General features: G+C 31.2%; 1 protein-coding gene and 1 long non-coding RNA gene across 2 annotated transcripts; one reads left to right on the top strand and one right to left on the bottom strand.

The window, feature by feature from the left end:
• Positions 1-2,663: 2,663 nt before the first annotated feature.
• Positions 2,664-5,570, top strand: LOC132294981 (uncharacterized). Its single transcript, XR_009478253.1, has 3 exons — positions 2,664-3,357; positions 4,901-4,954; positions 5,372-5,570. It is a non-coding gene; the product is annotated as an uncharacterized LOC132294981 (long non-coding RNA).
• A 4,443-nt stretch (positions 5,571-10,013) lies between these two features.
• Positions 10,014-11,634, bottom strand: LOC132296240 (uncharacterized). The gene is made up of 3 exons (XM_059794453.1): positions 11,599-11,634; positions 10,756-11,085; positions 10,014-10,091 (listed from the first exon to the last, which is right to left on the bottom strand). Exons 1-3 carry the CDS (start codon positions 11,632-11,634, stop codon positions 10,014-10,016), a joined length of 444 nt encoding a protein of 147 aa, XP_059650436.1.
• Between the last annotated feature and the right edge of the window lie 1,898 nt (positions 11,635-13,532).

The following is a 13,532-nucleotide window of genomic DNA, read 5'->3' as shown; positions in this document are numbered from 1 at the left end:
TATGTATCAAAAGAATCTAAGTCTTCCTTTTTCCTGTATCCCTTAGCAACAAGTCTGGCTTTATATTTATTAATTGAACCATCAGGCTTAATCTTTCTCTTGAAAATCCACTTATACCCTAAAGGTTTAGTACAAGGAGGAAGATCTACCAGCTCCCAAGTATGATTTTGCATGATGGATTCAATTTCACTATTAATGGCCTCTTTCTATAAAGGAGTTTCAGAAGAAGACATAACTTCCTTATAGCTTTGTGGCTCATTCTCCAATATATATGTTAGAAAATCAGGAACAAATGACTTAGACATTCTATCTCTCTTACTCGTCTAAGTTCATCCTTATTTTCATCATATATAGACTCTTGGTCTATATTTTCTTCTATAATGCTTTTAACAATACGTTTAAAAAGATTTTTCTCTTATACATTTTTACAAGGAAATATATCTTCAAAGAAATAAGTATTCCTAGACTCAATAATAATATTGATATGAATGTCAAGAATGTCTGATTTATGCACAAGGAAATAATATGCAGTACTATTATGTGCATAACCTATGAAAATACCATCAAAGGTTTTAGGTCCTATCTTGACTTTCTAAGGAGTAGGAATCGCAAACTTAGCTAGCGGTTAAATGGATCGACTGGAGTGTTGCTCAAAATTATTTAAGTGTACAATATACTATAGTATTACTATTTAAATATTATGTAAAAAGAATTATATATATATATATATATATATATATATATATATATAATTATTATATTACAATAATAATATATATAATTTTCTAAAAAATTATATTTATATATATATATATATATAATAAAATAAAACTATATAAAATAACTTACTAATCAGGTCTTTCTCCTTAAGACAGATTTGCCATGCTATGGTGCTGACGGATTCAGTAGCATTTATCTCCCAGGATACAACGACCTTTCTCTCTTCGGTAGCAGCATTGCAAACCAAAGAAATGGGAGAATTGGCTTGGTGTAGTACTCTCTCCTACAGACCGAACTCAAACTCACACTATTGTTAAATGTATGCAAAAAAAGAGAAAAGGAGAAAAATTCAGACTTAGATAAGAAGAATTCTGAATTTGGAAGTGATTTGCAAATGACCCCAAAGGGGGGTATTTATAGGCAGCAAGGTGTCTTTTCGGGTAGGTGCAACCATGGGACATGATGGTTCATTGGCACTGGTTCGCAATAGTTGCAATGGTTCACACCAGTTGCAACTCTTGGATGCATTCGTTCAGAATAGACACAACCATTCATGAAGCCCACGAGATTAATTCTAGCCCAAAAATTCAAGGCCCAGTTCGTGAAGCCCATTAAAGCAATTTTAGCCCAAAATAAAATTAAACCAAACACAAAGCCTTATCTAAAAAATCCGTTTAATAAAAAATTAATCAGATTTTACAATTAACCCCAAGCCCAATCCTAGGCTCGGACCGGCCCGGTCGGGTTGGGCGCGCGCGTGTGGTAAATGGTTTTAATCCAAGCTTGCCTAGGTCCTTCCCCTCTTAAAAACTTGGGTGCCCTTGGGCACAAACCCAAATCCTAAACTTGGCTTATTTAGACTCCAATTGGTTTCATTATATTTTCAATGTGGGACAAATACTTTCCACATTTTACATACATATTTAAGCTTATCAAACACCTTACTTTGGAGCTAATTTCTCATTCACCCGGAAACGGATTTGAGAAAATAAATATACCACATTCATCTCTTTGCGGGTGATGATGGGTGTCGGTCGGTTGAAATAGCACTTTCGACCGACTGATGGATAAATGCCGGCCGACCAAACCTCCTTAATTCAACGAGGACAGTTTTGACAAGTCAACTTTGAACGGCCATATGTATCTCACTCGTTTTAAATTCAAATTATGTCATTCTTATGCTCAATTTTGAGCGTATTGAAGTCAGCTTTCCAATGAAGAGAGATGCATAACCATTTTAGTGAGGCATAGTCATTATATTTCCTAGTTTTAGAATGCCTATAAGTGAGGAAACTTTTCCTCTAATGTCTAGGACCTTGTAGGATGTTTTTAAATATTTAGTAGGACTCAAATGAACTTCATTGACTCACCATTCATAGCAAGGGCGAATTTAAGAATTGTTAATGGGGGGACTAATATTAAACAAGGGAGAATTGGGGATAAAAAGATTAAAGAGTTGGAAAATTTTAGAGGAAATAGGGTTAGAGTTTAGAGAAAGAGAATGAGTAAGCTCTCTGATTTGTGCAAGATTAAAAATTTAGGAATTCTTTGTACTTTGGCTTAGTGATTATTTAGGGCTTGTTTGGCTTTGGCCTATTTGGTTGGGTTATTATTTTAAAATTGTGGCTTAGATATTAGACTTGTTTGGATGGGTTAAAATTGAGAGGGCTAATACTACTACTAATTTTTTCTTTTTAAAACATTGAACTAAATATATCTATACTATAAAAAATAAAAAAATCTGGGGGGTGCCCAAACCCACTCCCTCGCCACCCCCCCTCCCTAGATCCACCACTGATTTACAGTGACATTAGCTATGTGGGCTAATGTGGGTCTTAGCTTCCGCATTTGGACTCAGAATTTGGGTCGGGTTTACGGTTATTCGTTCATACACGAGGTGAATTCGGGGCGTGACAAGTATTGTCTATACCAGATTGGTGGGAGGAAGAAATACCCAAAGGGGTCTGGGTATTTTGAGAAACTTCCTTAGCCATGGAACGGAATTGGGTTTCTTGCTCGTTTGAACTTCTTGGCTTTGATACCATAGAGGGAATAGAGTTGTATTGAAAGGGTAAAAAACACACATTGTATTAAAAACACACACATTGTATTGAGTCTCTCTCGCCTATGACAAATCGCCCTAAGCCCTAATTTCCTCTCTCTCTCCTTGACGCTCTTTCAGTTCGCCATCAAAGTATGCCCTCTCGTTCGCCGTTTGTCTGATCGGTAAGCAAACCTTAAATTCTCTCTTGCTATCAAAATATTCCTAAGCCCTAATTACTTTTCTCTTTCAATTCGCCCTAAGAACAGCCATAGCCTGCTCTCAATACCCTGAACATCCATATATATCGGCGTTTGGACGTTCTTTGGAGAGTTCTCATCACCTGTGTCTTCGATGCTCTTTGCGTAGCAGGAGTGAGTAGTTCTCCACTACTTGGGCAAGAATATTTTTAATAGAACCCTAACCTTTCTTACCCAAATTCTCTGAATCCATCATAGAAACCCTAACCCCCTCCTACCCAAATTATCTGAATCCCTTTGTCTCTCTGAATCCCAAACACTGTAAATCCTCCTTCACGAGTTTCATCTCTTAATTGCTCGGAGCTTCGTTTTCCATCACAGAGGATAATTGCCCAGGTACCCTTCTTATTTGTCGTCTTTTCTTAACTCCCATTTCTCTTCTTCAACCATAGAGGCAGTTGCTGTTTCTCAAATTCCTCATTCATCTCTATATTCCTCTAGCTTTTTGTGTAGCCTCTCTCTATATAAATGCATATATAGATATATTTGTGCTTTAATTTACCTTTTTTCTGCTTATATTTTCTGTCCTGATGAGTGCATCCCAACAAGAAGTATGTATTGACAAAAGAAGAAAAGATTACATTCTCCACACTATCAGCAATCAATGAAAGAAAGGGGATTGCTGCTTAATTTTACAATCCAACAGCAAAACCCCCTACTCAGTTTCATTTTTCTAGATTTGGTTACGGACTACTAATTTGTATTGCCTTGTTTTTGCTTCATATTGGCATGAAATTAGTTGAAGAATTGTTAGAATTTAAATGAAGAGTTGTGTTGGAAAATGAAACCAAACATGCTGATTTTAGAATTGAAATCTCTATACTTAGAACTGTTATCTTTTAAATTATATTTTGGATATGAAAGTACAATTGTTAATGAGTTTACAAGCTTTCGTTTGGCTCAAATTGATTGAATTTTGAAATTACTGTGGATTTTCGAAGTTGATGTTAACATGCTGTCAAAACTGTTTTGTGAGCAGAATATTTCCTATATTTTCCTTCAAACCTAATTTAATCGGTAAGAAAATATATTGATTTAAATTGATAGAAGGAAAATTTAGTCTTTAAGCTTCCAATGGGCTTTGGTTTCATGCAAATTGGTTGAGAATTTATTTTTTTATGAATTTTCAAAGGGAAGTACATTTTGCTGGGAAAAACTGTTTCAAACAGATTTTTGGGCTTCCTTCTGATTTATTTGTTTATTGTAGGAAGTTCATGCTTATGGTTGTTGTGCCTCATTAGAAAACTTGAAGTTCATGCTTACGGTTCTAGGTTTGGTCCAAGTAGGCAAGAAGTTTATTAAAGGAATTTTAACGTGTAAGTATGTTGAACATTAGACAGTAACATGCTTAGGAAATTCAAACAACTGCATTTCGTGCCCTGGTTCAGTGACGACACCAGGTTCTTTTTTCCATCTGTCTAACGAATTGAGATTACACAATATGTCTACTTACTAAGCACTTTTTGTTTGCCAGTCTTAGTGTAACATATGTTCTATGAAATTGTTCAACTGTAAAATTAACAAGATACCTTTCAAGATGTGGTTCACTCCTGTAATTTGTTGGAATCAATCTATTGAGGAGATAACTATGACGTTTTTCATCCTTTTGGTTCACTGAATTTAATGCACATGCCGACTATCTGCTTCAAGAGCATCACCTATTTATCAGCAAAATGCATTCTAGTAAGTTAAACTCTGAAAGTCTTACTAATTCTAGTTGGGGTATATTTTGTCTAGGGCATTAGAGTTATATAATTGTTCCCCTTTCCAAAGGGAATGGCATTTGGCAGGTACTTCAGGTTTCATAAATGTACTAGTCGCTCTGAAATGCAAGTTTCAAACCTATGACCCTGAGATATCTGTTACATGCTTACTGCAGGATCTTCAATATAGTTTGGTAAAGCATTATACAGAGATAAGGTAGAGTTGTCAGGTAAGTATGATTTTTAAACCTATTTTTTCTATTTTCTTTTCTTTCTGTTGTGTTCTTTACCTTTAAGCTTAGTTTTTTGTCCTACCTTGTGCTTGTGTGTCCTTTTTCTCATGTTATCTCTGCCCTTTGTACCATTTTATTTCTTCAGTTCCTCTTCAAAGTGACCATTTTTTTTATTTTAATTATTGTGCATAAATGGAGGTGGGGAAATTGTTGTGGTTTGGAGTGGGATTAATGGAATGCTCTGCCTGCGTTCACTTGTCTACATAGGCTGCATGTTGTGTAAATGACATTAATTTTTAGAACTACCATATATATTCAAGCGGACTTTGCTTAGGCTTCCTAACTTGGTTTAATTTTGGCAACTTTACAACTTACTTTATATTCTCTCGTATTTTAACTATTATATCTTTGTAGGTCATAACTAGGATTGCATTTGCTGTTACTCTTTTTGTTGCCACTATACTTTTTGTATGGCTCATGAAGAAGTTGCATGGAAGAGAGAGACTCAAACAGAGCAAAAGTTTTTGTTTTATTTTGGTTAAGTAAAAATATAAGGTGTGGATCATGTACTTCTTTGAATTTGTATATGGTTAATTTTTGTGTAAAACCATAATTTGGAATTGGTTATATATATATATATATATATATATATGATGTTATTGGCCGGTTGTAAGTTATTTTGGTTATGATTTTTTTTTATTAATTTAGGGTTTGCTTCTGGTAGGTCCTTGCAAGGCTACAGTGTAGTAGGAGTAGGGAAAAAAAAGAAAAATGAAGGGGGGGGGGCGGGGGGGGGGGGGTCTCCTTAATTAGATAGTTTTTAATATACCACTAAAAAGTTTTTTTCTACCACGGTTTAGAATGGTGGTAGAAAGTTGTTTATTTATTACCATGGTTGTTATCACCATGGTTCAAAGTTCAAAATCGTGATAGAAAGTTTTTTTCACTGTAATAAAAAATTATTTATCTAGTTATTTATAAAAAGTTTACAATAAATTTTGAATTTGATAAAAATAACATAAACTCTAAGAGTGATAAATAGCTTAATTAATTCTATAAAATATTAACATATCCCTAAAAATCATGATGGAAATGAAAAATGTGCTGGACTATTTTTGCTTAATTGGAGGAAGTCGCATCATCATCTATAATTGGAATCCCAAAGTAGAGGGCACATATCCTAGACAGCCTTTGGTGAGAGGTGTTATGTTTAATTTTTAGAGCTTTATCGGTAATCATTATCCTATACATGTCTTGATATTAATAGTTGTAGGGTGATTGTGAAATTAAAAACCAAACATAGTATGGAATTAAGACAGAAAAATATAATGATTTGTTAGTGTTTTAAAATGATATAAAAAACAAAAAAAACTTACAAATAATTTCCAAAGCAAAATTTTTGGTCAATAAATCTTCTGTTTTTTTCTTTCATTGTAGGCTTTTGGGGGAACAAAGTCAAGCATTGAAAGACTCTGAAAAAGGAGCACCTAGTCATTTAATTCCAATATTGCCCTTCAAATATCACTGCAACAATTATGATCTCTACCATTTATTTGCTGTTTAACATTTGTATTTGTATTTGCTGTCATAACTTATTAACTTGTGTCCAACGATAACTGTCATATATAAAAAAATCTATGGTAGCCCGAAAAATGACACTTTTAAATGAAGTAATTTTTTAAAAAAAAATTAAATTTTTATAATCAACATCAATCCATTCATAAATCAAATTTACTAACCAAATAAACTCAATTCACAATAAAGACACTTATTTTTAAAGGTTATAACAACATATTTAAATGAAACAATTTTTTTTTTTTAAAAAAATTAAAACTTTATAATCATCATCAAGTCACATTCATAAACCAAATAAATCCAATTCACAATAATATGAACCCAAAAAAAAAATAATAATAATAATAATTACAATGCATTTATGAGTGTGCATTATCCTCCAGGTACGTGTAATCCTTATGCAACTAATTTAACTTCTGACAAGTGTGCAGATCCGGAGTTGCAAATGGCAGTACTGTCCATGTGTGACATGTTCTTAATCTCCCAGCAGGTTCATGAATCTTTGACTATGTCCTTATGATCACTTGAATTTGGTACAATAAGTACAATGCTTCTAATTTGTCTCGGGTTTATAGTATCCTATTACATTCACACTTCAAGTCTTCGACAGAAACTCAGTGGTCCAAACTATTTGGGTCTGAATGTAATGCAGCCAATGGAATGAAAGAGAAAAATCAAACTTGTATACACAAAATTGCCACTATTTTTTGTATGACTCACGAAGAAGTTGCATGGAAGAGAGAAACTAAAACAGAGTAAGAATTTTTGTTTTATTTTGGTCAAGTAAAAATATAAGGTGTGAATTATTTACTTCTTCGAAATTTGTATATGCTTAATTTTTGTGTAAAATCATGATTTGTAATTGGTTTTATATATATATATATATATATATGATATTGGCCAGTTGTAAGTTATTTTGGTTATGATGCTGTTTTTTTTATTAATTTAGGGTTTGCTTCTGTTAGGTCCTTGTAAGGCTACAGTGTAGTAGGAGTAGAAAAAAAAATAAAAAAAAAAAGGCCCTCCTTAATTAGATAGTTTTTAATATACCACTAAAAAGTTTTTTCTACCACGGCTTAGAGCGGTGGTAGAAAGATGTCTATTTACTACCATGACTATTATCACCATGGTTCAAAATCGTGGTAGAAATTATTTTTAACTGTAATAAAAAATTATTTTTCTAGTTATTTATAAAAAGTTTACAATAAATTTTGAATTTGATAAAAATAACATAAACTCTAAGAGTGATAAATAGCTTAATTAATTCTAGAAAATATTTCACATAGCCCTAAAAATCATGATGGAAATGAAAAATGTGCTGGACTATTTTTGCTTAATTGGAGGAAGTCGCATCATCATCTATAATTGGAATCCCAAAGTAGAGGGCACATATCCTAGACAGCCTTTGGTAAGAGGTGTTATGTTTAATTTTTAGAGCTTTATCGGTAATCATTATCCTATACATGTCTTGATATTAATAGTTGAAGGGTGGTTGTGAAATTAAAAACCAAACATAGTATGGAATTAAGACATAAAAATATAATGATTTGTTAGTGTCAAAAAAATAAAAATAAAAATAAAAATAAAAATAAAAACTTACAAATAATTTCCAAAGCAAACTTTTTGGTCAATAAATCTTCTGTATTTCTTTCATTGTAGGTTTTTGGAGGAACAAAGTCAAGCATTGAAAGACTCTGAAAAAGGAACACCTAGTCAGTTAATTCCAATATTGCCCATCGCTGCTGCCATATATAAAATATATATTTCTTTTAAATGAAGCAATTTAAAAAAAAAAAAAAATCAAATTTTTATAATCAACAACAATCTATTCATAAGCCAAATTTACTAACCAAATAAAGTCAATTCATAATAAAGACACTTATTTTTAAAGGTTATAACAACATATTTAAATGAAACAATTTTTTTTAAAAAAAAAATCAAAACTTTATTATCATCATCAATTCATTCATAAACCAAATTTACTAACCAAATAAATCCTATTCACAAAATAATAATAATAATAATAATAATAATAATTTCAATGCATTTATGAGTGTGCATTATCCTCCAAGTAGGCCTAATCCTTATGCAACTAATTTAACTTCTGACATGTGTGCAGATCGAGAGCTGCAAATGGCAGTACTGTCCATGTGTGAATTGTTCTTTATCTCCCAGCAGTTTCATGAATCTTTGACTATGTCAATAAGTACAACACTTCTAATTTGTCTCGGGCTTATTGTATCGTTTTACTCTGCATTCACACCTCAAGTCTTCAACAGAAACTCGGTGGTCCAAACTATTTGGGTCTGAATGTTAATAATGCAGCCAACGGAATGAAAGAAAAAATCAAACTGTGATTAATTACAAAGGTGGCTTGACCACTAACTTGTATACACAAAATTGCTTAGTATCCCTTTTATACTTTGTTGTTCGACTTTTTCTTGGGTTTACAAGAAAAGTACATGGTACTAAAGTGGTTGAATTTTTAATAAAATTAAGTAAAAGATTCAAAATTTAAAATTTTTCTCTGTGTGAAGATAAGACTGTATACATCTTATCTTTCAATTTTTTTTTTAATATTCTCGTTGACATTTTAAAAATTTGCTGAACTTTCAACAAAATTTTCCGTGACAAAATTCAAGATTCCAATGAAGAAGATTCAGAGATACGAATTAAAATTCTAACCAACTTTCATGAATGAAATTATAGAAATATATTGTAATAATTCATTTTGATAATATTATCAAATTCTACACTCACCGTATTAATTAATATATGCCTTTAAATTTAGGATATAATTTTTCAAAAATAACTTTTTATATTTTGGATTTATGATTGGACAGAGATGATTACATGGTTGGTTGAGGATGTTACTTTATGGACAAACAATTGTTATATATAACTTTCAATACTTTGATGTCGTGAAACATGATTCCTATGAGTTTGATTGCCCATCTATCAATGCTCAAAGTGAATTTTTGAGTTGTATTTTGCAATATTAATAATTCACCACCATGCGGGAAAAAATAAATAAATAAATAAAATCATCACCTAAGGAGACTACCAAAATTTAATGACAATAAATGTAATTTGAGCAAATCTCAAACAAAGTGAGTGCAATTAACCCATATTTGATGGCTAGTGAACAATAACTAAATATATAAAAATGATACATAAAATAGACAAACATTTACACATCACATATCTTATTCTGGCTTATGAGATATATAGGTATTGGTAGGGATCTGGAGAGTAAGTTTTTGAGGTTTCGCTTTCGAACTGCAATCCTGACTTATATGAGTAATGCGTAATTGATATTTAAAAAAAAAATTGTGAACGAACAAAAATATTACATTGGGTTATTATTATTATTTTATTTTTAACCTAAGAAACTCACACACTGATTTATTTTTTTACTTAAATTTTTGACTTTTTACATAGAAGAGATATATGGGGATTACAACTTTTGATGGTAAAAACATTACATAATTGAGAAGACAAGATTCTGTAGTCTTTCTTGCACTCGTGAAATTTCTATGCCAATTCTTGGCCAAATAGCCTGCAAAAGTATATATAGATCAACTGTTAATAATCTTGTCAATGAGAAATACATGATAATTTGCGAGAATTTTGTTATGACTTTGATAAGAGGTAGTAGTGTACTCCAACAAATAATAAAATAAATAATAACAATATTAGTAAAATAAATAAATTTTGAATTTTTTTAGTGGTTATAGTATTGAAAAAGTTACATTTTAAACTTCAAGATTTGTTTAAAATGTATTTTAAAGTATCTTAAAAGCATTAGATACATAGTTGAAGTACATAAGAAATATCAAATACCTCTTAAAAATAAAAATATATATATATTTGTAAAAATTATGAAAAAAATTAGAAAGTATAGATATAATACTGGGGGACAAGACACTCTACTCACTGTTGACAGGAAAGTGATAAATAAGTATAATAATTTTGTTTTTAAAAAAATTCAATCACCCTATCTGATTTTCTTATTTATTACATAGTAGATGATTAGGAAAGTCTTGTCCAAAAAAAAAAAAGAAAAAAAAAGAGGAAAACCCACTAGGGATGTGGGTCCTCGTATCCCAAGTTCTAGTACTCCGTATTCCATGAGAATAGGTTCATTAAATACGTGGGATTCAAAAAGTGATTATGGTATTATGCATGTTTGTGTGTGTATATGTCTATATATATTAATATACCTGTGCATGGATTGTATACAAGATCCTGTCACCCATAGTAGAGGAGTTGACACTCGCAACTTCAACATTCTCTTCCTCGAGAACAGTTAGAACTTGATGCAACATGAAGTTTCTATTGAAACCAGTAATCAATTTCACCTCCAAAGATGAGCCCATTTCTTCAACTTCAAGTACCGGTGACGCCAACCCTTCCATGCTATGCTTATTCCCACTAGTCTGACCAGTACCCATGAGTTGTTCCTTCCTTCTCTGCAATTCTTTTATGTTTTTCTTCCGTCCTTCTATATAGTTAATCGCTTGCTCCAACAAAACAGGTGATGCTATTCTTTCCTGATCAAAAAAACAAAAGCAATATTCATCATTCACTTCTTTTGTTTGTGTTTTCATGTGTGTGTGTGTGAGAGAGAGAGAGAGACCTTGAATCTTTGGGTAAAGATGAGAGAGGAAAGGATGGAAAAAAGATGATTCATTTGCATTCTTCGCTTTTTCTCCATGGCATTTCTACCTATTTTAAGCGAGCTGCTGCCGGGTTTCATTTTCTTTTGTCCCTCCTGCCACTCAAGAATTAATACCCAATGCTTCAACGACAGTTATATATATATATATGTGTGTGTGTGTGTGTGTATATGTATGTATGTATGTATATCCGTGTGTGTGCTCTTACGAACATATATGACTTGGAATTATTCAATTTAGGCCCAGGTAGGATAAGCTTGAAGAAACGATAGTGTGGACTGGGGTCGCAATTAAATTGATTGATCAAGACAGCACCAGCTACACAAGTCAAATTTTAATACGCGTCTTTAAAAGCTAAACACAATTAAACTCTAAACTTAATTTTGCCAGTATCCCATCTTCCTTTGCAATTAGGATAACCATGTCGCGACTACTTCTGTCCCATTTGTCTTTTTATATTATGTATTTCTTTTCTATCTCTGCAACTGAAAACTTATATTTATTTTTCCAAGGACCTATTTGCCTTTTCTCTCTCTCCAATCGGACCAAGTGACTTATTTACCAGAGCTAACTCCTTCAGTTCATTATACATATATATTATTTTTAAATGTACATAGTGTTTCAGTATTTCAATATTTTAGTATTTATTTATTAATTGATATAAATTTTATAAAATTCAAAATTATCTAATAAAAATTTAAAATTAATTAATAAAATTTAAATTAACACAATATCAAAATCTAATAATTAAAATTCACAATTTCAATAGGAATCCTCCTCATAAAAGAAGAATTTATTTATAAAAACATTCCTCCTGCTGTACTACTACACTGATTATTATATCATACTATTACTAAATCTAACACGATAATTCAAAAATAAGAAATATCAAAATCTAATAATTAAATTTCACAATTGCAATCCGAATCCTCCTCATAAAAGAAGTATTTATTTATAAAAACAGTCTACCAGTAAACCTAACACGATAATTCAAAAATATATTTATTAATTAATTATTATTTATTTATATATGCAATCCTCCTACGCAAGAATCCTCCTCATAAAAGAAGTATTTATTTATAAAAACAGTCTATTACTAAACCTAACATGATAATTCAAAAATAAGAAATATCAAAATCTAATAATTAAAATTCACAATTACAACAGGAATCCTCCTCATAAAAGAAGTATTTATTTATAAAAACAGTCCTCCTACTATACTACTACTCTGATAATATAAGTATTTATTTATATATACAGTCCTCCTACTATACTACTACTCTAATTATTATATCATACTACTACGGAAGAATCCTCCTCATAAAAGAAGTATTTATTTATAAAAACAGTCCTCCTACTATACTACTACTCTGATTATTATATCATACTACTATTAAACCTAACAGGATAATTCAAAAATAAGAAATAAAAAACCTAATAGCGAGGGAGAAAAAAAGTCCATTTTGGATATTAATTAAATCTATACTTTCTCTATATATAAGTCTTTTTTTGCCTTGATCTAATCACGTCAATTTTCTGTTTGTCGCAAGGTACGTGTCACCCCCATCCCCTATTGTAGAGTAACTCATTTGCTATGTCTTCATCATGCATTGTTTTATTATTAATATTATGTTTTGATCCTGCATTGTTTTATTATATATATTGCTACATTTAATGTATACAAAAATAAAAAAAGCCTAATCAGTTGTCTTTTTCTTCTTCTTATTGTTATTAATCTTATGTTTTGATTATGCATTGTTTTATTATATATATTGCTACATTTACTGTATACAAAAATAAAAAAATCTAATCAATTGTCTTTTTCTTCTTCTTATTAGTCCAAGTTTTGCCAAGATCGAAGCCTTTTTTTTTTGCAAGGTACGTGTTATCCCACCCCCTATCGGTAAAGTAATTCATTAATTTATTATTATTATTATTATTATATATCTGGGTTGTAATTATAATTTTTTCTTGATTAAATTTGAATATTGTTATTGTTCTCTTAATATAATAAATTTAATTACGAGGAGGACTGTTTTTATATTTTGTGTCTTGTTTCAATCTTGAATTTTAATTATTAAGACTGTTTTTATATTTTGTGTGTTGCTGATAGAATCAAAGCAAAAGCAAGCCAAATATCAGACAATTATTCTTTCGAAGTGTTTCTAACTCCACCACAGGGAATCAACTGCGGACAGATCATTCGACACAATGCATCAGTCACCGATGATCACGCGTGACCATAGAAATGCAGGTAAAATGCAGGTTGAACAGAAAGTGCTTCCAGAAGATGCAAAAACAAGAATCCTATTTTGGAGGCT

The sequence above is a fragment of the Cornus florida genome, unplaced genomic scaffold, assembly GCF_030987335.1.
Source record: "Cornus florida cultivar Cherokee Brave unplaced genomic scaffold, ASM3098733v1 CherokeeBrave_3.0.0_Hap2_Chr02, whole genome shotgun sequence".
Taxonomy (NCBI): Eukaryota; Viridiplantae; Streptophyta; class Magnoliopsida; order Cornales; family Cornaceae; genus Cornus; species Cornus florida.
This window is presented reverse-complemented; position numbering and strand designations above follow the sequence as displayed.